Here is a 27,444-nt window from a genome sequence, read left to right on the forward strand (position 1 = left end):
GGTGCCACAGCCTCTCCAACAGTGGCTCTAGTTCTAGTTTGAAATACAATTAATCCATATTTTTCTCCTCCTTTCGGTTGGTTGGTTTGTTTGTTTGTTTGTTTGTTTGACTTGGTTTAGTCCTAGTTTTGAGCTGGAATAATCCTGTTTTATAGACCTGGCAGAAGCTTAGATCTGGTGGTACTGGGAAGGTTTTCTTAGCTGGTACTTGGTATGGAAAGTTTGAAAATCACTGGACAAGGCTATTAAATTCAAATGATATAACCACAATTGAAGTGAGGAAACTTGTGCATTTTCCCTTTTTTGTGTGAACAGAAGTGTCGCAGAAGGGCAACATCTCTGAAGTATCTTTAGCCTAATCTCAGGCTGCCAGCATAAGGACCAGCATCATCCGTCTGCATATGTACACAGCCTTATCTGTGTCAGGCTTCACGGTGCAGGCAATACCAAAGCAATGTGCACAGCTGCAAGATAAATAAAAACAGCTTTTTGTTGCTTGTTAAAATAAAGTTCCATCAAAAACAATGTATTTGTATTGTATTCCTTTGGTTGGCATTGGCAACTAAGACCCACCATATCACCTCAATTCTCATCATCCATTCTATCATTTCCATGACTTCTTGCTTCCATCAAAGGAACTTCCACTTGAGGATTAATAAAACGTAATTCTATTTTTCATGCATGGTCTGGGAAGAAGGAACCATCTACTGAATGATTGCTTGTTGTTCATGTTTCAGCCACAGTCTTAAAGCCAGCCAATGTAAGCAAAAAAACTGAATGCTGATCAAGTATTCAGATAATCATCAACATCATCAATTTACTTCGTAGTCGAATACATCTGGACAACACATGCTTTTTCCTGTAAAATATACAACAAACAACTAATCAATTCATCAAAAATAATTGCTACAATAATCAATTAGCAAAATAATAGCCCTAAAAAGATATGTATATATATTCTTCAAACATATAACCACATAATAATTTGTATATTTGCTATTTCTTGTGCGTTACCATTTGACAATGACTATTATTTGCTGGCCAAATACACGACAGCACTGAAGCGCTCGCAAACGCTCATAGACAAAGACTGGCTCTAATTGGATCTTAAGAAGAAGAGGCCTTGGTGAAAACAAGCTGTTTATTGTATGCTTTTTTTCTCCCATCTCTGCGCTGCAACCAAGGCCAGGCCGATCTGCCTCCCCTCTGAATGACCACACAAAGGAAGGTAGATGGAAAAGCACCAAAACATTCATGCTTTTTCCCTCCCTCCTGAAGACACTTGACATAACACACGCATGAAATCGGGAACATCGAAAGACAAATGTGCGTCAGCAACAACAGGCCGCTGAATAAAATTATCTACATCTTTTCATTTGTCCGTCGCTTTCATCTCTCTATTAGCTCTGTCAATTGTTTATCAAAAGCGGCGAGGTTGCGATGGCGCCCGTGCCGTTTGAAAGCTTCTGATTGGTTTTTAAAATTCATGATGGGTTAATGGTATGTTAGTGGCAACATTAGGACGCTGCCAGAACGCATGCGGCCATTGAAAAATGGGCTGCTTCAAATAAGTGCTAAGCCGTCCTCGTTCAGAAAGGTAATTCATATTGTAATTAACTTTTCAATCACAGTTGATTAATTAGGACAAGCCCAGTCTGTAATTATGCATCTATTTTTGACCCTAATGTGCAGCCGTAGATGTGCTGCACATTAGGCTATATTCAGAGGCTAATCCTGTGAGATATTACTGTTAAAAGTAAAGTACAATTGTAGCACTACTGGAAAAAGATTGACAAATAAAAATGTGGTCTTAAGTCGTTCAATCTTGTCTTTCATGTTATTAAAATCTTTGTATTTTAATCATGTCAGTATGAAGGTTGTCTCTTCCAAATATGTACATTTTAGTATTAGATATTTATAAACTTGAAAATGTAAACATGTCACTGTAGATTCATTCAGTGATATATTTTTTATTAAATAGATACAGTTTGCCCTACTCTCAGTACAGATGTGTTTCAGTAGTCCTATTGGAATAATTCACTTATAATAAACACATGTTGACACAACTTCTATTAAAACATGTAAACATCATATTTTTCCTTAAAGCATCTCTCCACATTCTTCTTGACAGAGCCAGTGCGAGGGGGAGTGTGTTTGATGTTACCGTCCTGAACAAAAACTTGACATGAATTATTCAGTGCGGCTGTAGGATAGCTTTATTTTGTGTCCACTGAGACCACGGCTTCTTTCATGAAAAATTGAAGAAGAAAAAAAGAAGAAAGAAAAAAAAAAAGTAGAAAGTAGAGATTTGAGGTCGGTGGCTCATCTCCGCTGGGTCAAACTGCCGCTACAGTTACCATTGCAGAGCCTAGTTGTCATTCTCGTGGTCTTCTCGATATTGTCACACATACATATTCTAGCCCCCCCCCTCTCCATAACAGTGCGAGGTGGATCCGCTCATGCATCAGAATCTACCATCAAATATTTATGGAGAAGCAGCAGTGATTTTGACCGTGTACTCATGCTTTTGACAGCACCAGCCTGCCGCAATACATACTGGAGCGAAACAAGACAATCCAATATGGCTGTTTTCTTGAACCCTTGGTAAAAGTCTAACCTCGCAATCAAAATCTAAAGAGTAAAGCAGGTAAGCAGTAAGCCCCTAATGCTATTTAGCTTTTATTAAATGGGTTAATTTTGCTGAAAGTCCGTATTTTTTTCTGGGTATTTAGTATTAAACTATAACAAAGGTAGGTCATTATTTTACATTTTGTTCTTATTAAACTGCAAACTGTGAACTTCTAAACATCTCAATAATAAAAAAGGTCAATTAACTGCCTTTTCAAAACTGCAGAACTGATAGAAAACTACTATGTGACATGTTTGAATGTACATGTATGGCAGTTAGTATAGGACAGTGGGCGGAGCTAAGGGGTAGGTGAAAAGGGAAATTTTCAGAGCCATGAATGCGACAATACTCAAACAGAGGCAAAGACATAACATGGTTAAACAATGTCTATTTTACATGTCTGTTAACGTGTCCTCTTATGTTTTTATATTCTATTTAACCAACTTGACCCAATTGCATTGTTTGGACGTTTTGTTCAGATTCAAATTATGAGTAATTTCTTCTTGCTCTTTATTCTGTTCTGTTTTGTCAATAAAGCCTACAACAGCCAGCAAAAAAACAAAAATAATGATATATATTTTTTTTTTTAATCATAAAATTCCAATAATTGGATTGGGACTTGAGTGAACAACCTGTGCCTTGCTAGCTTCCACTGTGCCACTGTTCGTTTAGTTTCCACAGTAAATATCTAAACAGTTGAAGTTGCAATTCATGTAGCCATAGTGAACTTCATGTAGCCCTAGAGAACTTTAAACCCCTGCTACTTCAGACCCAATCTGGTCTCCTGTTCCCATGATTCACTGCCTAATGCGTTGTGCTCTGACATGTGGCTCTGTCGTCTGCCTCAGCTCGCGGCGACGAGCAGCAGTAACCTCCAGTAAATAAGCGCGGCGCATGGATCAGGAGACACATCTTCATGCTCGAGCAGACCCATTTAAAATGCCACCGAAACACCGTCCCAGATTCTGCCCTCAGTCAAATGACATCAAGTGCTCACTTACAGGTCCCCGAACGCCCCGATGGAGGGAGGGAAATCAGCCAGCGGGCAGTACCAGCGCAATCAGACAGATAAGCAACCCCATTTGCCAACTTGTTCTGGCGCCTTATGCCATCACGCTGTGCCAATTGATTCAAACAAGGAGGGTAACTAGGTCAATGATGCCACATAAACCCTTCCACTTTAGCCCTTGCTGTACTCGAAATGGGAGTTGGCTGCGTATAGAAGGAACACCGTGATTCAATATGACAGTTATCAACGTCCTCCGGCGAGTAGGAGGGCAAAGAACAGCACAGCAACAGTAATGGCTGACTACAAGACGATACAGGTACAACATGCAGAGCGCAGCACAAAATGAGCAGGGAGACAGGTACAGCGCTGTTTGCCAGTGTTTGTCTAATGAGGAAAGAGCCCAAGGTCTTACCTGAGTTGAGCGAGACAGTGTCTTTTTCCCATGATACAACAACGACGTAGGACTCCACAGAAGATGGGATAATGCACTTGAAGACGGCCACGCTGCCTCTCATAGCCTTCTGGTCGGCCACTCGGACTGTGTAGGGCTCTCGTGAAACTAGACAGAAAAACAAAACAGCTCAATGCGACCTACTGAGTTCTGCTTGGTTCCGGGTTTAGTCCCAGTTTAGTCACAAGTGTGCATCCTAAGCAACAGAGCATATCTTCCACATACATTGTTTTTATTAACAAGGTTACACATTTTTCCCTCTTTTAAGACATTTCCTGGTGAATTAAGTGTATTTTAATCATAAATAATTCAAGTGGAGTCACAATTCAGTCTCAGTGGAGGTTTTTGACATGGTGATACCCCAAAAAAGTAAATGTATTGCTCTGTAGATGTAAAACTACAGCTAGCAACATGGTAGTATTTAGCCCGTAACTGCCTTTGGTAATCTGGGATATTTAAACTTGTGTCTGTATTTGATACATTATATTAAGTTAATTTTGCAGTTGTGAGAGAGCTCCCCCACGGAGAAGTCCCAACATCTTGTAAATGGGCATTCTCTCAGATGCCAACTGCATCTGGTTACTAAAGATCACAAAACATATCAATTAATTTAAAATCTGTTTCTAAAACTCTAAAAGCCTTTAAATAATAAAATAATAATAATTGCAAATTAAAGTTTTAAATGTCTAGAATTTCTTCAATTTTTAATACTTGAATTCAAAGGGAATTTACTTCCAGAATCTTGGCACGCTTCGAAGAGGATGAGAGTGTTGAGCTCCATTAAATCAAAAAGTAGAATAAAGTTAATATTACAGCATTACATCTGTAGCATTCAGAACATGTATTACTTTTCCAGTACATCTACTACTACAGGTCTATGTCATTACAACAGCCCTACACTGCATGTTCTAGTACGGCAGTCCCTCCTCAGTGGACTCACCAGCTTTGATGTGGACATCCTGGCTCCGGATCTTCCCGCTGGGGTTCTCGGCGGTGCAGTAGTACGTGTTGTCATGGATCAGTTTGCTGAAGCTGGATGGTAGGAAGTTGAAGATCTGCAAGGTTCCGTTGGGGTGCACGTGTCTGATGCCCGGCACATCGTAGATCTCCTCTCCGGTGGCCAAGTACCAGCGCAGCGAGGCAGGGGGTGCCCCACTGGCCGGACAGGGCACCGACGTCCCTGTGGTGCTGGCAAATACTACCTCTTGCACAGATGCATTGACAAAGTATAAGCTGGAATGTAGGTCCTCACTGAAAACTGAAAGAGAAAAAACAGATTTAAATTAGAATTAGTGAGTGTGCGTTGTAGTTAAGAGATTGGATTTTGCTTTTGAGGAAGAGAAGTAGATCAGATCCAAAAAAAAACCTCATCAGCCACAATTTCACCTTTAATTTCGCTGTCGCCAAAACCATTCCACTTACTTCCATCACAAACTAAGCAGCAGAACCATCTTGTTAACCAGATTGTAACACCTCAACATCAAATCCATCTCACCCTCTTCTTCACCTCATTACTAATTAATAGCAATAAACTCCTCTTTTCTCCAGCACCTCAGATGTCAAAATTCTTCTCTTCATCTCATTACCTTAAATTCCAAGTGGAAGAAGTACTCAATTTTGTTACTTAAGTAAAACTAAAAAAGTAGCAAAAAATGTATTCAAATAAAACATTTAAAAATCGACTTAATTGAAAATAAGATAAGATAAGATCCTATAACTATTGGAGTGAAATGTGGCGATCTTGAAAAAGAAATGGCCTGATTTTTAAATTAAGTCTCTCAATGTTTTTACACTTGATATACCGCAGTATAAGAATATTTTTGTTTTCTCGCAGCCACGTCAGGAAATCAAGCCCTTTAGGCAGAATTTTACCACGAATGTGGTATAAAAAATAACCCCTCAAACCAAACAGAAGGTACTTAAAAATGTACATCCTCAGAACTACCTTAATCATCGTTAATCTCATTCTCCTCCCTCCCCTTGTTGGAACCACCTCAATCTCTTTTATAACCACAATTTGCAGCAAAACCATCTCAAACTCTTTTAACCAATGACATAAGCAGCATCTCCATCTCCCAAAATTCTAAATGTATAGCTTGCAAAAATGTGTGATTCCAACATCAAAAAGATACTTTCCAGATAACACAGGTGACATAATATAGATAAATGCTATAAGTCTCATACTACAGTCATTAAAACAACTTATATTGTCATTTATACTGTATTCTAAATGTGCTCATTCAGGTGAGCAATTTTCCATCTGCTTACTCTCAGTCGTTTTGATTCATCCCTTTTTCCCTACAGTGGGACTTATTAACATAAACTGCTATCAATTATGAAAGAAGGTCAGATGCTGTAATCGCATTCAAGTATAATTTAAGCCATCATCACAGTGAAGAGACTCGCACTAAACGCTGTTATTGCACGAACATCTCTGGAGAGGAAAGGGGTTATAAATGTCAATGCTGTACCAATTAGCTTTTAATGCTGTAAAATCAGACCCATTCAGATCTGTATGAAATGAATTAGTAATTTTAGGAGAAATTTTGTTTTTGCACTCGAGGCAGAAATAAGTCTGACATACAAATGCAGTGTTGCTTGGCATCCTAACGTGCACCAAAACCCGCAGGCTGTGCACTAAATGGCTTACAGTGGCACTGGCAGCTGGCTCAAAACCTCCCTGGGGAGAAAACATTTTAGCACTTCATAAATTCCTAACAAGGTTTCAAATTGCAGACATTTCCATTCTTTTCTCTGCTCCAGTGGCTCCACACCAGCAATCCGGCCCCCCAATGACCTGCGCATGCACAGGGACAATCATGTGACAGTATTTTTCATACCGAGACGCATTGTACAAAAGAGTAAACAATCTAAATATTCCATCTACTTTATGTAGTAGTGTTGTCTTGGTACTTCAATTCAGACTCAATTTCTATACCTAGGAAAGATACTTGATACCAATGGTATCAATGTAAAAAGCATGTCTTTAGTTGAACAAGAATTTCTAGTCAACTGTCATTTTCACTAGACTAGAAATTTGACTGTATATTATAAATCAACTGTATATTATAAATTGCGTTCTTATACTTGTTCTGATATAGAGCTGTTCAAGTCCAATTTTTATTCAAATGATTATTTTTACTGTACACTGACACTTTATAAATGCATTTTCAACCAAATTAAGGTTGAAATATGGTATACTGAAAATACTGAAACCTTCTAGATAGAGAATATTAAAAAAGATAAAGTGTTTTAATGATAAAACGAGTGACTAGTCATGATTAATCATAGCAGCCACATTTTACACACTATGTTTTTGTTTTTTTGTATGTGTATTTCGAAAGGCTTGGGTCATAAATAGTCATTATTTAACATTAGAGAAAGCCTTATGTACTCAGTTGAAGCCTTCCTATATGAGATATTTTGGACCAATCTGGATGTTTCCAAATGCAATGAGATGGAGCTTTGAGTAGGTACAGTATGTGGCACCAGCCCAGATGAAAATAATACATCAAAGTCATATTAAATTCTGATTCCGGCTCTTTTCTCTGCAGCTGGCACAGGCAGTATAAATCTTCCTTGTGTTGAGAGTCATGCATCCAAACCACATGTGCACGGGCAACAGTCAAGGTTAGTGATCAGGAAGGAAAACGTTTCAAAAAAGTTTATTTGTCCCTTCACTTACCACTTGCTTGCTAATGTTTTATAAATGCTTGAATTTTAACTTTTATTGCCAAAATGGTTAGTAAATAAATGTTATCTTTCCAACATCAGCTCCTGAAAAAAACAATCTCAAGATCAAAACGATTCAAAACCCTGCAACTATCAAAAGGGGGTTTACCTTAAAAACGTAACTTAAAAATGTACTTTATTTCAGCTCAAATCAGAGCGTTGCTGTACCAGTGTGACCCAGAATATGAAGTTCAATGGAAAAAGAATTGAGTGTAATGTGGTGCCAGAGATTTCTGTACAGACTTTACAGGTAGATGACAAATGATGGGGTCAAATGAAGGAAATTGAGAATACCTGGGTAAAATCAGTGTTTACAATCGGGAAAGAGCTAATACAAACAAAGATCTTAAAATCTTAAACTGGTTGACTTATGACCAAGGTTTTGTGCCAAACAGCATTAACCTTAGATTCAAGGTTTTGATAGTAAAAGGTAGATGATGTTTACAATAAGCTCAAACGAAAAGCTTTGATATGAAGGAAACATTTGGCTTGGAAAAACAGGACGTTTATAGGTATTTACAAATAAGGAGCTATTATAAACAAGAAATGCAAAAATGTAATGACCATTATAACCCTCTTACTGAGTTTTATGAAGGTATGTAAATCAGAACCTTTGAATTATGTAAATGCATTAATAACCTGGACAACCATTCTACAATCTATATTAAAAATAAATGGGAAATAAATGATAATTTTGTTTTGAGGAACGAAGAGTGGGACAATGTACATGTCAATGGAGAACCACAAAATCACATGTTTGGAGGGAATTTTGCTGGGAATTTTTTTTCTCCCCGTGACACTGTGTCAAAGTTCCCATTACGGTACTCTGCTTATTCTGTTATGCTAACTGCTATACTATTTTCATATATTGGACTGATATTATTTATGTGTGCCCTGATTTCATTTTATGTCATTTGATTTCATTGGATTTCTTGTCATCACAGATTGTTTTAGAACGTTCTGTTCTGTTCTATATATTTAAAAAACAATGAAAAACCTGGTCCTGTAGAAACTTATTTAAACCTGGAGGGGATCTCAGACCAGGGTGAGTCAGAGGGAGAGGGGTGTAGGGTCAGAGAGTGTTGGGGCTGTGCTGTGTCATGTCCGGATGACAGTGTGATTGGATTGTTTGTCTGTGTGTATGTTATTGTGTTGTTTTGTGTTGCATTGCCTTACATTGTATTGTACATTTGTAATGTGTACTATTGTTGTAGTGTGTTGTGATGAGTGTGTAGGATTGGAAATGGTAAAAGCGTTGCTTCATCCATCCCCTTTTCAAACCATGATTTATGTCTGTAATGTTTGTTATGACTATATTATGGTCAGGTTTGAAACAAACATTCTAAATTTAAATGTAAATAAAATTACACTCAACAGCAGCAAAAACATCCTCAGAAACTAACAATCATTAATCAAATAAATATGGGTCTAAATCTATAGTTTGTGCCCCCAAAATAAATGTGTTCATTTAAAAACTAGAACAAAGTCTTCAGCAATTTTTTTTTTTTAGGTTTGTGCCGGGTACAAGGCTGGTGGCTGAAAAGGAGCACATCAAAGAAATGTGTGGTTGCTTGGAGAAGGCTGCTCCTCGATACGAGCATTGGAGGAATTGGATTAGGATTTATGTTGTGGCAATTTAGATTTTTCACATAACGAAAAGTATGTGAAAGCATCTTGATTTAGACTAGGGCTGTGCGATAGCAAGCTTGATTTAATTAAAATAAATAAATGAGAAACTGGATTCCGTTCAAAGACTACCTAGCACTGTACAAGGTTTTTTCCTAATTGAACTAGCAGAAAGGCCAGTGGACGGGCCTGCACTTAGCCTGTACCACGGCCTAACAACCACATAGGGCCCCAAACGCTTACTACATCGCCCGAGAGAAAATATATAATTGGCATAATTTTTCATGTGCTCAACTGTAAAGGTGAAATAAATGACACTGTTCAATAATGCATTATATACATGCATAATGGACTAGGATTTTCCACTGAGGAGAGGAGGGGATAATATCAGTCTGGAGCTCAAGAGGTTCACTTTACTGCACAATTATGTTCATTCACTTGCCCAAGGGTGTAGCACAACATTCTGGGCCACAGGTACAAAATACACATCTAGATTATACTTCATAAGAGACAAATGCAACCTAAGAATTTAATCCCGTTTTCGTATCATATATTTGGAGAGATTTTGTTTCAATTTAGCATAGGATAATGTTATCACATTTCAACTTAGCATAGGATAATGTTATCACATTTAGAGTTTTTAAATCTCCTTTTTTTCTTAAAGGAGACATGTTTTTTCAATATAATATACTGTAAGTAGATCATATATTTTAAGTAAGTAATAGAAACATTGACTGCAGAACTGGTATTTCATCACAGCAAGCAGTGGATTGTCATTGTCATGTTTTTATTTGAAAAGAGGCAACGTGACATTTCAGTAATCTATGTGACATGAAAGTCTTATTTTTGTAAAGGACACATATTGTGCGAAATTATTTGTTGGAAAAAATTTCTGCTGAGATGCCAACCTAAAAGTACTCAAGATTATGTTTAAAGGCTAATAACAATAAAAAGAATGCATAATATTGCCCTTTAAATAATCATAATTAAGTACAGGTATGTGGGCAGGGATAGGAGGAAGGTTAAAACAAGACTTTTCTGACCACATGAGCCTCAATTGCTCCCTTTGAGTAAACCAACGATAAGGAAACACCGCCGTTAAAGGGCATTAAAGTAGATTTTTCATAATATGTCCCCTTTAAAAGCACATATACAGAACATATTATGTTCATTCACTTGCCCAATGGTGTAGCACAACATTCTGGGCCACAGGTAGAGGCTAGTAGTAGATCCAGACTGCATGCTCTCTATGCATGCTCTCTATGCTGACTTTATGATGGATAGACAAGTACCCTTTCATCCCCAATCAAAAGCCCCTGCACCTGCCTCTGGTCATTCTCATTTGGGATCATGCTGAGGGTGAACAATAACAAAGCAATAACCTTCAGTAGAGGACATATATTTTTCATGACGTTTGACTCCAGTTTAGACTCCACTCAATACCCTTGAGAGTGATGTCAACCGCTAATTACCCGTGCTATCATAAATGTAAATAGGCAATCATATGTGTGTCCAGACATTTGTCCTGTTCTAGATGACAAACAACACAACTGCAATCTGATCAGCTGACAGGAGCTAACTAACCATGACGGTCTGCTTTCCAACACTGCTGGGCTGCCTAATTTAAGCCCTGCCAATGGGATAACAAGGCACAAAACTGGATATGAGTGAATCGGCAAACTTGACAACTGATCAAACTGTGCTAGAGTATGTTTTTATGTTTTTCTTGTGAATATTCTTCGTCACACGGCAGAGAGAAATGAAGTTATTAAAGCTTATTTCATAATTCATTTATCCTTCAAGCTGCAGTCTCTTTAGGTGAACTCCCTCTGTCACGGCCAGACAGAATATCACAGGCAAACACGAGCATGTAGAGAGGGAGGAGGCAGCACATATCAGAGGGCGCCCCGGCTGCCACACTGTTGGGTTGTCATTGGCACTGTTGGCGCAAAAGACCCAGGTGACAGCGGGACCGCGGGAGAGTCTGGGTAATTAAAGTGTAGCAGCCCGGTGCCTCATGTAGGGTGACTCTGCTCCATATATAGATTGTTTTTATGATTTGTATCTTAACAAAGAACCTTTTTACACATTTGTTCTTTTCTATTGTACGCATTCAAATATACACTGCATTTGACCGATTCTTCAAATGCCCATGTGGAAAAATGCAACAGGAGTTTAGGAGGAGTGAAATGTGAAAACCTTGACATTGGTTCTTAAGTCATATACCAAAACCTATTGATTTTTGTTTTGCATCTAATTCCACACAGGTATTTCGGTTTTACTTTAGTACTTTTCTTTTTCTTTAGACTAGTAAACGTTTAGTAGGTATTTGTAAATAGTTATAGTAGATACAACTGTATTTATGGCCAGTCTGCTTGTCTCTGCTCGATCTCGTCTGATCTCACTAACAGGCATGGACACTTCACCCACCTTGTCTAGTATGAATGTGGTGTCTGTGAGTGATGGGCGGTGGTTGAGGAGTCTGATGCCGCTATATAAGATTAATGCATTACTATTCTATTTGTGTGATCTACAAGTAAGAGCATTTAAGAACAAAGTTACATTGAATCCAGAGAAAACTTTGGAAGATGACCTTGAAAGATTCTGTCCGGTCCATACAATAGTGAAGTTGTAAACGCCAATAGTGATTTACTACATTATGCAAAGCAAACACGACTATATTGACAGTCTGAAATTGCAAGCAGCTAAAAATAGACCATTAACCTGTACATGACCCAATTTCTGTTTATATTGGATCTGATTAGAGGCATTGCAAATCATATTCTGGCAAAGTGAATATGTCGGTGGCCATGAATCTGGAAATAACATATATAGTGGCTCCAATTTGCCAAACGGATATGGAGACGACCAGCTGATGTCAGGCGGGCGGGCCAGTGTGAGTAAGCATTCCCACTGATGTGATCTGCCCGGCGGCGATACACCATGCGCCCAAGTTAAATGACTGTCTTCCAATTTGCTCTCATGAATATTTAGGGCCGCTGTGACAGTAGAAAGGCTTGGCTGCGTGCAGGCTGCTGATCCACCCCGACAGATCTGCCCTCTGATGTCTGGCAGGGAGGGGCGGGCAAAGCTAAAAAACGAGCCCCCAACAGCATGCAAAGCCCTCTCTTCCTCCTCCTCTCTCCCCAGTCTCTTTTTACATCTTAAATGGGCCGCAGTGGCTGCATGTCTCATAAACGCGAGCCAGTGAGCGCGCAGTGCTTTTTCACTTAGCCAAACTGAGCGTTGATGTCTAAATGATGGCGCGTGTGATGAAGATGAGTGCAAGTGAGCGGCGATCTGATGAGCGATTACAGCGAGGAGACCTAATGTAGCTCCCTCTACTGTTGACGCTTACACTAACATAAGCAATACAGCCACTGGGCAGTTTATTCCATACGCAAGCGGCTAGACGGGTTTAAATCGATTTAGAAAAATAATTGGGCATAATGATTTGCCTTATTGTCAAATAATGCAATGTGGATCATTCATTACAAACCTGTGTGTTCAAAAGAATATTTTGAATGGGTTTAGTGAAGGTTATGAATAAAAAATAAACAATGGCTCCTCAACTATAATCTTGCGCACCATGACATAACACAGATCACCTCTCACTCCAACACCTGCCCTTAAGTGACAAATCAATCTGTACACATTAATATTTCAAATTACCAATCATCAACACCATCTTCTGCATGGTGGAAAGCCAATAAAATTATCAATCACAATTCATTCCCATCCAGTTCAACCCCAATGTGGAACAACCTCAAGTTCAAAACCTACAAAACCAAGTTCTGTTTTCACACAAGGTTTGGGCAAACTGGGCATCTGTTCAAAAACGGTGCCTTTATGACATTGGACCTTCTCAAACATAAATATAACCTTTCAAATACGTATCTTTTCCAATTATACAGTTAAATTATCTTCTTTTCCTTGCCATCTGTGCAACGTTTTTGATGTATGGCAAAGTAAATGCTTTTCATTTCAACTGCTTCCATAAGGTTCTAAATGAGTGAACGAGAACAGGAAGCTACAACAACAGCCCATAATTATATGTTTTGAAAAAGAAATGCATGTACTGTTCCTAATCACCTAATTAACCAAAATGTCTCATATATTTATAGACAGCGAATGCAAATCCCGTTGACGAACAGTCCTCAGTGAATTGGTTTGTATAAATAGTTGTAGCTTTGGGAGATGCATCATTGAATCTTGGCAGAAAGAAGTAAGTAACACAAAATGCTATCAAAAACAAGCCATGGTCTATATCTAAAACGGTGCTAGATGGTTGTTCACAGTCAAAGCAAGATCATTGAAGTTGTACGTTGCAGAACTGACAAGAGGTGGGCGATACTTACAAAAATGTATATCTCTTTTTTTTTGCATTATCTCGATAAAAATAGAGATACTATTTTTTACAATGCATCAGGAAAGTGCTTACATGTGCCTGTAAATGTCTTAAGTCAGGTTCAAGTGCTGCCACAAAGGAGCAGAAATATCACTTGATATTTTGGTTTGGAAGATTACATTAGACGTTCTCTCTCCTTCTCTTCACGTTTAATAGTCTTAGTTAAAAGCGATACACTGTATATTCTAATGTCTATCACCAAGAAAACTATTGCCATATTATGTCGGTGTAATCCCTCATTCGTCCAGGCGTGTTCCATAGTAGAAAAAGCTTCAGTTGTAGTCATCTGGACTCAGTTTGAAAAAATAGACGTTTCCACAGAACAGTATTAATATCGGAGTTCTCGAGCTAAATTCTTTTATTGACAATGACTCTTGGATGAGAGTCGAAACGTCTATTTTTTCAAACTGAGTCCAGATGACTACAACTGAAGCTTTTTCTACTATATTGCCATATTATATTTTTTTATATGTATCTCCCATTTCTAGATTGTATTACATTAACTGCAGAAATGAAAATCATATTGACCCCAATAGCAAAACATTTGAATAAAAAATGAAATATACAATAGCTTTGATGAAGCTCTCAACCAGTCCGTATTAGGTGAATGTCCTCCAGCAGCAGAATCATCAGCCCCCTCAGAATTTCAATCCCCCTCCCATCACTACCATTTAAGAACCACTAACAAATCCATCATTCTAATCAGAAACATCATACATATTTCTACCTGGACTTGAAATGCCTTATTTTGCATTAAGAGTTCAAATGGTGCATTGTCACTGCTAAAATTGCATTTGATATTGGACACATGTATTTCACTATTATACTTAACATGTCTGATTGAGACTAGAGTGGATATAACCTAATAACATCTAAGATAATCCAATGTGCGGCATACACTGTCTCTCTGGGTAATGAGATTAAGCAGCAGCGCTTGCACTGTAAAGATGCCTGTTGGCAGAAGCCTTGACCGGCCCAGACAAGTCGACATGGCACATACTGGACATCCAACCTTATTATGTCAGCCACTATTATGGTTAAGGGCCTTTAAGGGGCTCTGGTGACACACTGTGTATATGAGAGCTGTCCACCTGCATGTCAGCGCAGCAAGCTAGCATCTACAAATATCCACGGAGCCAGCAGTGGACACATGGAGAAACACAAGAAGCAAAATGACTTGACATGCAGCGTCTTCAGGCTGCAGGATCATATTACACTTGATTCAAATAGGTTCATTAGTCAGAGTTAATACACTTGGTGTGTCATATTTAAGCTCACATGTTGTAGTTGCTTTTTGAAATACTGAATATTAAATATATTTAGTTTCAGTCAGTTAGTAAGAAAACAATGATGCCGAGGGTGCATGTTAAGTCTTGATTTGAGTCAGTTTGATCATTTGACATTTTCAACCAAATGTGAAAACTGTATCTTCAGAATGTTATAGCAGTGAGGACAAGTAAACCCAAGAATATCCCTTTGTTTGAGTGGAACTGCGTTGCATCACAGCTATTCAGTCATGTTCTTTGTGCATCAAAATGCTATAATTTCTTTCATCAGCACAAACATCTGTTGATTTGGATATATTTCCTCTCCTTCACCTCACGGTGCAGACACTTCTGACAGTGTCACCCCTATAATATTTTGGCTGAACAGGTAATAACATCATTAGGCGTCCATGGCAGCCCTCTGAAGACGTCCCACTGTCCTGGTTTTGTCCCGCACAAGTCTGTGGCCAGCAGCTGTGCTAATGCTGATGTCACAGCAGCTGGCGCCTCTCATCCTGTTAGCTCTGGCTGCCAGTATCAGCCTCCTTCACCCTCTCCTCCTCCTCTTCCTCTTCTTCTTCTTCCTCTCCTCTTCCATCCCATCCTCTCTCATCCACCTGCTCCTCTCCTCCTCTTTGCTTTTCACATCTTCTTCTCCTCCTTTCTCTTTTATACATCTCTTCTCCTCCCTTCGTCCTCTCTGCTCGCGCTACTACAGCCGCTGTGTTCATTTTAATACTCCAGACTCATTTGAGCGTCTTTATGGACTTATCATATTAAACATTTATCGCAAGCCATTTGCCTAAACCAGCATGTTTATTCAACACTTATGGGACCACAGCACGGCTCTTCTCCCTCCTCCTCTTCTACTACCCAAGGCAGAAACAGTATTTCCTCATATTTATTATAACGACAGCTCTAAAATATTAATTAAACTTGGCCATTGTTTCTTTCTTTCATATGTACACTTGCATTTTATCTGTTTACATACATTTTTCAAACATATATATATTTCTATTTCTATATTATTTTATATATATACAATTCGAAGGTATAAACACCAGATCTCTACTGTGAATGAAGATGAAGTTTATTTCCCTGACGCAGGAGTAACAAAACCAATTCTATATGTATGATTACTCTCTTCCATTAAATTTAGGTGAAAGACAAATTTACTTAAAGCAAACAGCAATCTCTAATCATATTGTTTACTGTCCCCCCTCCATCTCAATCCCTTGGTCTGTTAAAGGTACTCAGTTATCAATTGGACAAAAAAGTAAATGTGAATCGAATCCCCATGAATCTAATGTATCTTTCATTTTATACTATTCTAATTTCTCCCCTTCTCTGGTTATGGCTTTTGTTCTCCATCAAAGAAGGTGCCAGGGGATCGGCTGTGTGAAGCCAGGCGGCTAAACGGACACAAATGTATTCAGAGCATTTAGTACTTTGAATGAATGGAGTTTTAATTTAATCATCTGATCAAACACTAATTAGCATAATCAATTCTGGGGTTGGATGGGTGCGATGGGGAGACAAGGAGCAACACATAATAGATCTTGTCCTGGCAACAGTCTATGGAGACACTTGGCCACATGTAAACAGCTGCACTTATTTTGCAAATATATATATTGCATCTTAAAACACACAGGCTGCGTCTGAATGTGAATGTCCAAACTCGTCTCTTGACCTCATTCACTACATAGTCCTGCTCTATTTAGCAGACTTGTGCACTCAATCACAGGGCGTTTTGGATTTTGGATACTCGGCTCACTACTTTCTCCTCGCTGTGGGTCATGTGACCCGTCTTTGTGAAAAGAAGTTAGCAAATCTCAGATAAAAATGGGATTTCTGTACTAAGTATTGGTCAAATCTGTCTGTTTATTATCCCATATGTTTATTAGCCCACATATTTCTGGGCTAATAATCACCATACAAGTCATGGATCTCACATTAAACAAAAAAACAGACTGGATTAACCAACTTTTTTGGCCTATGATGGTGATCTCAAGCTAAGGTAAGCGGCTAACGCTAGTAGCTTTGTGTGTTGAGTGTTTTGTTCATATTCTCGAGTCAACAGTGCATTTTAACAGTTCTTCTGTCTGCTTTCATTCAGTCGTTTTGTGTCCAAATAAAGACCTGTTGACCTCAGCACTAAAAATGGCGTGAGCCCTAAATGTGTGGGTGTAGTGTGGACATTCGGACGCAGCCACGTTATATATGATTTCTATCTCATCAGTACAATGGTGGATAATGTGAAGAAGAAAACAAAATCCATTAAGTCTTGCTTGACCAATGGAGCATAGAGCTGCATCAAACAGATAAATATTAGCAAAACTCTCATAGGATCAGATCATGATTGAATTTCATCAAACCGCCTAGCCATGATCTGGAACATTTTCAGTAGAGCTGCAACGATTAATCGGCATAATCATGATTATTAAAACAATATTAATCATATTGTAAATAATTGTCATTGTTATCTGGACAGGTGTTTTATCTCTACATTTATAACTTAAATTGTTTTTAATTAGTTAATTTTTTTGTATCTGTAATTTCTTTGTGATTTTGGTGCGTTTTTCCTGCTGTGTGAGGCACTTTGAATTGCCTTGTGTATGAAATGTGCTCTACAAATAAACTTGCCTTGCCTAAACTTGCCTTGCCTACATTGGCATTATTAAATCAAAAAGATGTACTTTATTAAATAGAAATTATCATTTGACTTGTCTACTAATCTACGCTGACTAGTCAACTACTAAAATAATTGTTCATTGAGGCCCTAATTTTCAGTGCCATTGAGATAATTGAATGTCTTATTGGAAGATTTGTAGAGCACTTTGCATCATAACATAAGGAATTTGAAATGTTTTATAAATGTAATTGACATTATGGGTATTGTTGACTTTCACCTGTATATTGTTTGCATTTTGTGCTCCAATCAGCATTATTATTAAAGAAATATCATGGTCATGTTTTTACAGTTTATGACAAACAATTTACAAACATTTCACATTTTCTTGTAGACCCCATTCATACAATAGCTGAAAATGTCCAAGCATCGCCACCATCACTGCATCAAACGACCTCGTTCAATCCAGCGCCTCCAGCTCCCATTCCCTCTTATTCGAGATGGAACATGGCCGACTGCACCAATCCTCTCACACCTTATAGTACAGAGAGAGCGGGGATGAGGCATGGGAATTCTAGGAAAACCATAAAGTGCTAAGATTATTGACAATGCACTCAGTCTCACGCGAGGCCGAGCCGATCGATGGCGAGCTGGAAGGACATAAATCAGACTCGCTGTGGCTCAAACTCCATATCACGCCCCGACCCATCCTAGCACACACCCACCTAACCTGCTTTCCAATCAAACACACACACGAGCAGCCCCGGCAAGCAAATAAAGGCGACGGCTACATGCTCGTAAAATGCTAGCTTTCCGTCCCACACCTCTCTTTACTCAACTCCGAGAAGATGACAGCGCTTTAAAAATGGCCGGCTAAAAATAACCGTCACTAACTTGGTCTTAAATCTCAACATCTGTGCCAGGTTTAAAAATAACAAGGCGGTGTCGAGAAACCAAGCCGGTCCCATTTGTCTTTCTGTCAGTGTCTATCCAGCGTTGCCTCCGTGGTTACGCTGTAGACCTACTTTGAAAATGTTTCATCGGACACACATGCGAACGCGAAGGTAAAGCACAGTTAAGAAGTAGTTAAGAAGTTAAACATAGTATTTGGTTTTATCGCTGTTATTGCCGTTATTGCCTGGTCCTATTGCCAAGTTCTAAGTCCAGTCCATGGTATTTGGAGAACTAAGAACAAAAAAAATAAAGTTGTGTGATTCCGGTAACCTGACCGACCTGAATTTCAAAATAAAGAAAACCCCACCTTAAACATTTGATTGCATATTTACTGGCTGTATGTTTCGAGAATGTCAAATTGTGAGTGCAGTGGAATGCAGTGTATGTACAGAGTAATAAACACTGTCAGCTCAAAATAGCGGCAGTTATTTCAAGTCTCATTTGTTTGGAGTTGATAATGAGCTGTGCACAAATCAAATGGATGTGTATTCCATATGGAAGTCATCACAATTAAAAGTTTAGACAATAGGAGGAGCAGCCGCAGCAGCCGCAGCAGCAGCAGCAGCCGCAGCAGCCGCAGCAGCCGCAGCAGCCGCAGCAGCAGCCGCAGCAGCAGCAGCAGCAGCCGCAGCCGCAGCAGCCGCAGCAGCCGCAGCAGCCGCAGCAGCCGCAGCAGCCGCAGCAGCAGCCGCAGCAGCAGCCGCAGCAGCAGCCGCAGCAGCAGCCGCAGCAGCCGCAGCAGCAGCAGCAGCCGCAGCAGCAGCAGCAGCAGCCGCAGCCGCAGCAGCCGCAGCAGCCGCAGCAGCCGCAGCAGCAGCAGCAGCCGCAGCAGCAGCAGCAGCCGCAGCAGCAGCCGCAGCAGCCGCAGCAGCCGCAGCAGCAGCAGCAGCAGCCGCAGCAGCCGCAGCAGCCGCAGCAGCAGCAGCAGCCGCAGCAGCAGCAGCAGCCGCAGCAGCCGCAGCAGCAGCAGCAGCCGCAGCAGCCGCAGCCGCAGCAGCCGCAGCAGCCGCAGCAGCAGCAGCCGCAGCCGCAGCAGCCGCAGCAGCCGCAGCAGCCGCAGCAGCAGCAGCAGCCGCAGCAGCCGCAGCAGCCGCAGCAGCCGCAGCAGCCGCAGCAGCAGCAGCAGCAGCAGCAGCCGCAGCAGCAGCCGCAGCAGCAGCAGCAGCAGCCGCAGCAGCCGCAGCAGCAGCAGCAGCCGCAGCAGCAGCCGCAGCAGCAGCAGCAGCAGCAGCAGCAGCAGCCGCAGCAGCAGCCGCAGCAGCAGCAGCAGCAGCCGCAGCAGCCGCAGCAGCAGCAGCAGCCGCAGCAGCAGCCGCAGCCGCAGCAGCAGCAGCAGTGAAAAACAACATGTTCTTAGTCCAGGTCAGAACTATAACTTCTCCACTATTGGGTGCTATAAGGAAAACTTAAAGAAAGCAATGGTAAATAAAATTAAAAAAGCTTTTACATTCAGAAATTCAATGGAAACAAAATTATGTAACTGACAGACAGCTTTTCAGAGCATTATGACTATTTTAGACAAGTTTGAAATCCGTTTTCTCAAAATTAGCTTTTAACAAGACAAAAAACACCACTTTCCTATAGCTTTAAACGGCATTAGACGGCCACATATAAAACGACCGCTCCACTGTCAGCTCTACAGTACTGTGCAGTGTGCCACAATAATCCAACATGCCACTTTGACAGGTGCCGAGTGAATTAAAAACATCCGGTATGAGAGGGAACCCCCGCCAGATGTACTAGTACAAGCTCACTTTGCACGCATGATCAAACGCCTACATCTGCGCGCCCCGGGCTCTCCCGCTCTTCCCCGCAGATGTTAAATGATATCGTTAACATTTTAATGCAAGAGACATTTACACGTGGGCTAGCACAATTACACCTCTGATTCCGTATAATCCAGACAGACAGTGCGATGGGTAATTAGATTTTACATTGGTGCGCGTTCTCTCGTGCACACCGGCCGTCACCAAAGCTTCCTCCTAATTAGAGAGCGAGACAGGCTTGAGGAGGTATGGTACAGTGGAGTAGCCCTCATTAGGACTGCTAGGATGTATGAACAAGGGAATATCTATTATGATCACACATCGGGGTATCCATTAGCCGACATTAGCTGCCCTTTCAACTGGAATCACACACGCAGTTCGCTAAGTAACCTGGCAAACCCTCACTACTTGTAAGTGTTAAGTGGGCTTGTAAACTCAATTTGGCCTATTAGATATTCATAACGGGGTACGGCTGCACGAAATGATCTATCACTTGACTGTGTGCTGCTAGTTTGTGTTGGGAAATTGAATTGCATGAGCTTTGGTGAGATTTCGGCTATCAAATCCTGAACGGGCAAATGGTCAATTCAACAGGGGTCTTCTCTGATACTCAAAATAGCACTATTTAAGTTTTCTAATAGAGGGTTTGTCACCTGTTGTCTCCATGGAGATGGTAGCAAAATGCATGGAAAGTTCTACTTTATAGCATTGAACTTCTCCATGGAGTAAAGCAACTGATCAGATCTAAGTCAAGTTTAACGCCGGACTGAGGAATCTTACTGGCAAAGCGCTAGCATATTAGGGATCTAATGGACTAAATACATTCTTGGTACAAGACATGCCCTGCGCATCAAAGAATCGACTAAAAGGGGTATGCAACAAGCTCACATGTTCATTCATCCTCTACCGCTTGTTCCTGTTTGGGGTCGTGGGTGACTGGATGTTATCCCAGTGACTTTGGGCTTTAGACAGGACAAGGGCCAGCTCGACGCAGGGTTAACACAGAGACATCCATTCACTCTCACATACATTCACTAAGGGAAATTTAGAGTTTACAATTTTACCACATGCATGTCTTTGGACGATGGGAGGAAGCCATATAAATCAAATAATAATTATATCTAAATATTTGTACAGAACAATAAATGTTAAAAGGGTAGAATAAACTCAAAAATGCTTGTGAGTAAAGTCTGCTAATACAAATGTTGGTCAACTAAAGCCAGGTTTCCACTGCACCATTTTTTTGTCTTTTGTCACACTACAAGACAAATGGAATTTAAGTTGTTAGACAGAACACAAACACAAAATGGTTTGTGTTGTGGTTGTGGTGATATGCGATGGTTTACAAAATCAGTCATGGCTAAATGTGTCTAAGCGAATATCAGGCTCTAAGGCTCCGTGTGGTAAAGTCACTGGTTTTACCAGTTAACTGAGGCTGATGCTAGAGGTGTTTTTTTTTTAAAGTTACTTATGAAAGCAAAATAAGGTGATATAGTCCCATTCACAGCAGAGCTCCTCTGGTGCACATTGAGGTGCGCTTGTCTTTTCATTTTTGACAGAGATTGATCGTAGATGCAGCAACAAAAAGGCTCACTCTGCAAGCAAAATTCTAAAATATCAAACAGGTTTGATATGAATCTTAGTCCGACTTTGATCGTATGACAGTTATTAATGTAATCTTTGTCCCTGTCTCACCGTGAGACCAACAACTCAGGATTATGAGCCACAACTCACAACTTTCCCCGTGATCATAAATCTTTCGTCAGACGGCCAAAATCAGGCATCGACCCTTGGCCGATTAATTGACTAAGGACCTACAGCTCTATCCATGGAGACAAGCAGGGTGTGTACCTTCTACCAGGAAAGTTCCTTAGTGCGCCTTTAAAAAGGCAGACAAAAAAGTGATTAAGTGTGTGGATGTGGCCTCAAAATGAATTCTCAACTTCAGTCAATAAAAAAGTAATTCAGAATTTTCCATTTATTGTCATTGTGCATTACAAAGCTACTTAAAGACCCCGCTGCCAGGCAGTCTGCAAATGGACATTAGTCAAAGGCTATCTGACATATTTACATTTCTTTAAATATTCATTCATATGCGTTGTTCCTCCTTTTTCTTAGATAAATAATGATAGTAATTAATAGATGATGACTTTTAAAAATGTTGGAATGCCATCAATTAAACAGTCTCAACTCTATATTGTTAATAAAACCCCATTTGATCACGTCTGCATTGCCCAGAGACATATAATTTAGACAAATCTGAACTGATCCTGCATAACCGTCAAATCGGCCAATTACCTGTAACCAAAATCCGTTGCATCTCAATACGATATCAGACTGGACCTACAGAGAAATAGTCAATTTTCCTCTCACTTCTTCATATGTTCAGTAATAAATGACACACACACCGAGGGCGTAGTTTGAAGTCACACATACCCATTGTACTGAGCTGTCTGCAAATCATTGCGGTCTTCATGGGAACAGTGCGAGGAGCCCTGTCTTGTTATATCTTTGCGATGAGAATTTGAATAGGCTGCTGTGGTTTTGCCTAGAGGCAGCCTTCAAGGAGAGCTAATATATATGTCTCTCCTTCGGTACTGACGACGAGAATGATTCAGCTGTGCTACGGCAGAAATTCCTACATTTTCTATCTGGCATTTTATCATTTTAAATACAAGGATACCAAAGCTAATGCCTTTTTAATCATTTTATGACGAGGAAAGCTAAAATGTACTATGCTGATGGTGGAAAGAAGGCTGCAAGTAGCTAAGTTCATTAAGCTAACATAAGAAGATGAAGGTGTAAAAGCAAAGCAAGTGAAGCGCTAATATCAGTTAGGACTCATTAAAATTCAACGTGTTTGCGTGGTGTTACTTAAACAGAGGGTGAAGCTACTGAGGAGATTTCTTTAAGAGAAGGTAAGGGAAAAATATCTTACTACAGCACCTGAAGTAAAAAGAAGTATAAAGAATTTGCAGTTATACTATATTTTGGATGTTACTTCCCACATAATGTTTACAGGGGTTTTCACGGTTTTACATTACTATTTGATGGAACCTCAAATTCATGCATTAAAGTTGAATTGGCATGAATAACAGTGGCCAATCAAGGCAAGCAGTGATTGACCAATCAAATCTAAAATTACAATGTGTCACAACTATATTTAAATTGTTCAGAAATATACCCTCCCCTCACTTCTGCCCGCTGAAGCTTGGCTGGAAGTCACGTGTCTTTTGGTGGCCTCTACTGGCCACTGGGCAATATTGCGGGAATCTTGCACAGTCCCCTCTTACTCAGGGGCCCGTTCTATAATGCTGCATTCAGACCAACTCGGAGCCCAACTAGGAGCCCAACTAGGAGCCCAACTAGGAGCGTCCAATTTGCCCCTAGGGTGTCCTGGACGCACATCTGAAAAATAAACTGACCAACAGATGCACATTTAAAGTGTCCAGCGCACATGCTCAGTCGAGTTGTTGTGTTTCCTGTCACTGAAGCGTAATCTCTGATATGTTGCCACACCGCGTCAGCCGGCAAAAAGTCAGCTTTGTTCAACTTCAGTGTCAGACCCTCTGAATGGACTGGACCCTCTGCATGGACTTTGAATATGAACTCGACGCTTTGAGGCTGCGGGCTGAATTAACCATGTGGTTTTACAACCGCGGAGGGGAGCAGCTTGTTTTGGAGGTTTGTGCATGTGCACTGAGGACCACGGCATGCTAATACAGTGCAGAATAAAACCATGGGAAAACCACATGGAATCAGAGACGTCAACAGCTTTTGCTGCACATGTGGTTTTGTAGCTTTGATTTGGATCTGGGAGAGACAGGTGAGTTTTATCATGGCTGGTTTAACGCAGGCCGGATTTAATGTGACGTATGTGGTGCATGAAGCTTTATAATAAGTGCATCTATCTGACCAGTGTGCTGTTATATATCTGCATGAATGTGTGTTTTGTGTAGTATGAGCTTTCACTCATTCATTCAAATAAATGACAATAGTGGTATAGTACTGCAGGTCCAGCTGCCTAAATAAGGGGAATAAGAGCATTTTGCAAAAACAGTTTGTTCCAGTATGTCAAATACAGATGTTTCAAATCTCAATAAATGATGAATAAACTATGTAGGTTTAGGCTTCTTTCACTCCAAAATAGTTTAGTTAGTAATTATATGTGTTTAATATACTAGTACAAATAATAACCATTACATTGCAGTATAATAAAGGTTTTCTTTATTAATCATTATCGACTGAATATTACTGATCACCTAAAGTCTGCTTGTCTACTCCTAAAAGCCACAGCACACGACTGATGAATAGTATGGCTTTGGCTGTTTTCTGTTTGAATTCAAAGCAGACCCAAAAAACGAAAGAACTTACGTTGTTTACTGGGTTGCCATTTTGTCGATTTCCAGATACAGTACGATACCTGACCAGGAACTATGTCCACCCATGATGCATCAAGAATTACCCCATCAATAGAGTGTCAGGTGAGGTTCTGTCAACAGAATCTGACAAACCCCATTTTACAACACCCTATAGCGGACGGGCAGCGATTTCGGAAACTGCCGCTGACAGCCATTAAGGAGGTTACCATAGAGACAGCCCAGTGAGCTTGTGATAGGCCTAAGTCTCAAACAGCTCGAATTGTCTGGAATCCAATCGCTGCGCTGGCTTCCATCTACAAGGTCATTCATTCTTTCTGACAACGCCTGTTCAGGCGACGACACCTCATTTTCATTGGAATCAGCAAAAGCTTCCGGGACAAAGTTGTTTGGCAAAGAAAAGGTTAGAGCAAGTCAGTAAAGCAAAAAATATCTATTTGTTACGTGATTCAACCAAAATAAAAATAAAAAATCATCGCTTTGCAAATGACAGACCAAAAGCCATAATGTCTGCACTCCACAGAGCCTAATCCCTATCAGTAGTTTGCCACAGGCCTATTCAATAATCCCCTGTGCAATAAATGGGCACAATCTTGTGTTGCAGTTGATATAATGTCGGACTCAGATGATTGTGATTAATGAGGATTCCTTATTGTTCCTTTATGAGTTTGGGCATAAGCTGGGCTGAGCGATATACCATTTTGATATGGCGTCCACGTCAATAAACACTGGCGATGAAGTCTCTTTACAAAAAACACGACAAACACAAACTAAAATCTATTCCGCAGTCTTATTTTATCATCCCGGCCAGACGAGAAAATCAATTTTGGGTGGCACTCGGTATAACAGAGCCCATCACATAGAGCAAAAATGTCTGTGCACCTCAAATAGATTATTGTTGTGAATTTTTTTACAGATACAAATTTTGGTCTGTGTTTCAGTCCAAAAACACGCTCAAACATCGCCATATTTTGAGACTCATTTTGCTGCCTTCGCCCCCATCTCCGCCTCTGCCTCTTCTCCCTGTTTTCATACACACCCAGTCGGCCATAATCCCTCCTTGTAGAAGGGACTCTGGCCAACAAGTGAATGCAATAAACTGTATCAATTTTCTGCTATTGATTAGAAGTACACAAGCACACAAATTCTGCTCTGCAATATGCACACATGCACATAGCATGTCTGCACATAGTGCATAGCTGCACTTGTTTGCAAAAACACAAACACAATGCTGTATTTAGGAATTGTATATTACGGTTTGAATAAAGGATTTGAATGCAGGATGCTTGTGGTCTCTTTATCAAACGGAAATCCAATTACTTTTTTGGGGGGGAGGATTTGTTGAATTGAATGTTGAAAAATATTGCCTTGCAAGATATACACAAAGTGAGGTCTGCGTTTAGTGGTCCTACAATCAATTTTGCAAAAAATATTCCTAATTTCTCTGAATATACTGTATCTGCTTTTGCACGAGCATATAGGTTTGCTTGAGGTGGATGTATTATTATTATCATTATTATTATTATGTATTTTTGTAAAATTATGTTTAAAAAAAACTAACAATAGCAAGTTAAGTTTATTACGCAAATTGTAATTAACTCTATTTCAATAAATTGTAATTGAGTCCACTTTGAACTTGAAATGAGCTGAGAGTGGGGGAAGGGGTTAAGCCCATGTCCATTATATCAAATACGTCACTTATTACTAGGGGCCACGGTGGAACAAGGTAGTGACAGAATTAACAACGTTTAGAGTCATATTTGTAATAAAACGAAGTGGTATGAATGCAAACCAACATAATTCAAACTTAAATCCCAATTACTAAGTCCCTATTAGTGGATGGGACGGAAAAGGTGAATGATGAGCGCGTTTATAGGTGGATGCGTAAAGGCCGGAGCTGTGTCCAATGGCTGTTTGGATTGGTTCAAACGCGCTCGCCTCGCCCGTGTCTCCGCTTCTATCAGGGGTGTCAGCCTTTTGACAAGCGGATCAAATCCATTTCATGTGGGTCACAGGTGACCTCTGTCCTCCCGCACTCACTCCGCTGCCCGCTTCCATTTCCCTCCCTCATTAAGCAAATGAGTAAACTGATTAGGAAACTTACCATTCAAGATGCTCTGGAAAAAGAGAAAAGCCAATATCCACATGCCCTGCTCCGTTCAATCCCCCCAAGCTATGCTTTCTCGTCTTCCTCCGGCCGCTGCCTCCCTGGGTTTCTCGGATGCGCGCTTGAGCTGAGGTTAAACATTTGCCACAGTCTTGAAGCAAACCGGTCCCAAAGTCTCTACTTTGAATATCCCCTCTCTACTTTTTTACGTGGCGCTCTTTTTCCTCTCAGTGCGCTCGCAGCATAAACGATCCTGTGATTGTCTTGAAGAAATGTATAGACTTGCGTGTCCCTGCTGTTCAGAAGGGATGCTGAAGGGAAGGGGTGAAGCCCAGGTGTGTGTGCTGCTGCTGCTGCTGCTGACTCAGAACTGGCGAGGCGAGTGGCTCCAGGAGGAAAAAATGTGCCAAACTAAAGCTTTCTGGGCGTCACAAGCCACGGTTTGAGAAAGGCAAGAATCGCAGGTGGAACATCTTTAATTAAAAAAGA

General features: G+C 40.4%; 1 protein-coding gene across 5 annotated transcripts in view; it reads right to left on the reverse strand.

Annotated features, from left to right (window-relative positions):
- Positions 1-27,227, reverse strand: part of dscamb (Down syndrome cell adhesion molecule b) — a 165,980-nt gene extending 138,753 nt beyond the window's left edge. For all 5 annotated transcript variants that reach the window (XR_011929063.1, XM_072460878.1, XM_072460863.1 and 2 more), the window contains exons 1-3: positions 26,953-27,227; positions 5,030-5,347; positions 4,051-4,197 (exon numbers count right to left, since the gene is read on the reverse strand). Coding sequence is in view for 4 of the 5 variants with exons in the window: in XM_072460878.1 (XP_072316979.1) it covers positions 4,051-4,197; positions 5,030-5,347; positions 26,953-26,995 (508 nt within the window). In the remaining variant the exon portion in view is untranslated. The remainder of the gene's footprint in view (positions 1-4,050; positions 4,198-5,029; positions 5,348-26,952) is intronic.
- Positions 27,228-27,444: the final 217 nt, after the last annotated feature.

This window comes from Eucyclogobius newberryi, unplaced genomic scaffold, assembly GCF_026437365.1.
Source record: "Eucyclogobius newberryi isolate DKJ021-1_F unplaced genomic scaffold, fEucNew1.0.hap1 SCAF_10, whole genome shotgun sequence".
Lineage (NCBI taxonomy): Eukaryota > Metazoa > Chordata > Actinopteri > Gobiiformes > Gobiidae > Eucyclogobius > Eucyclogobius newberryi.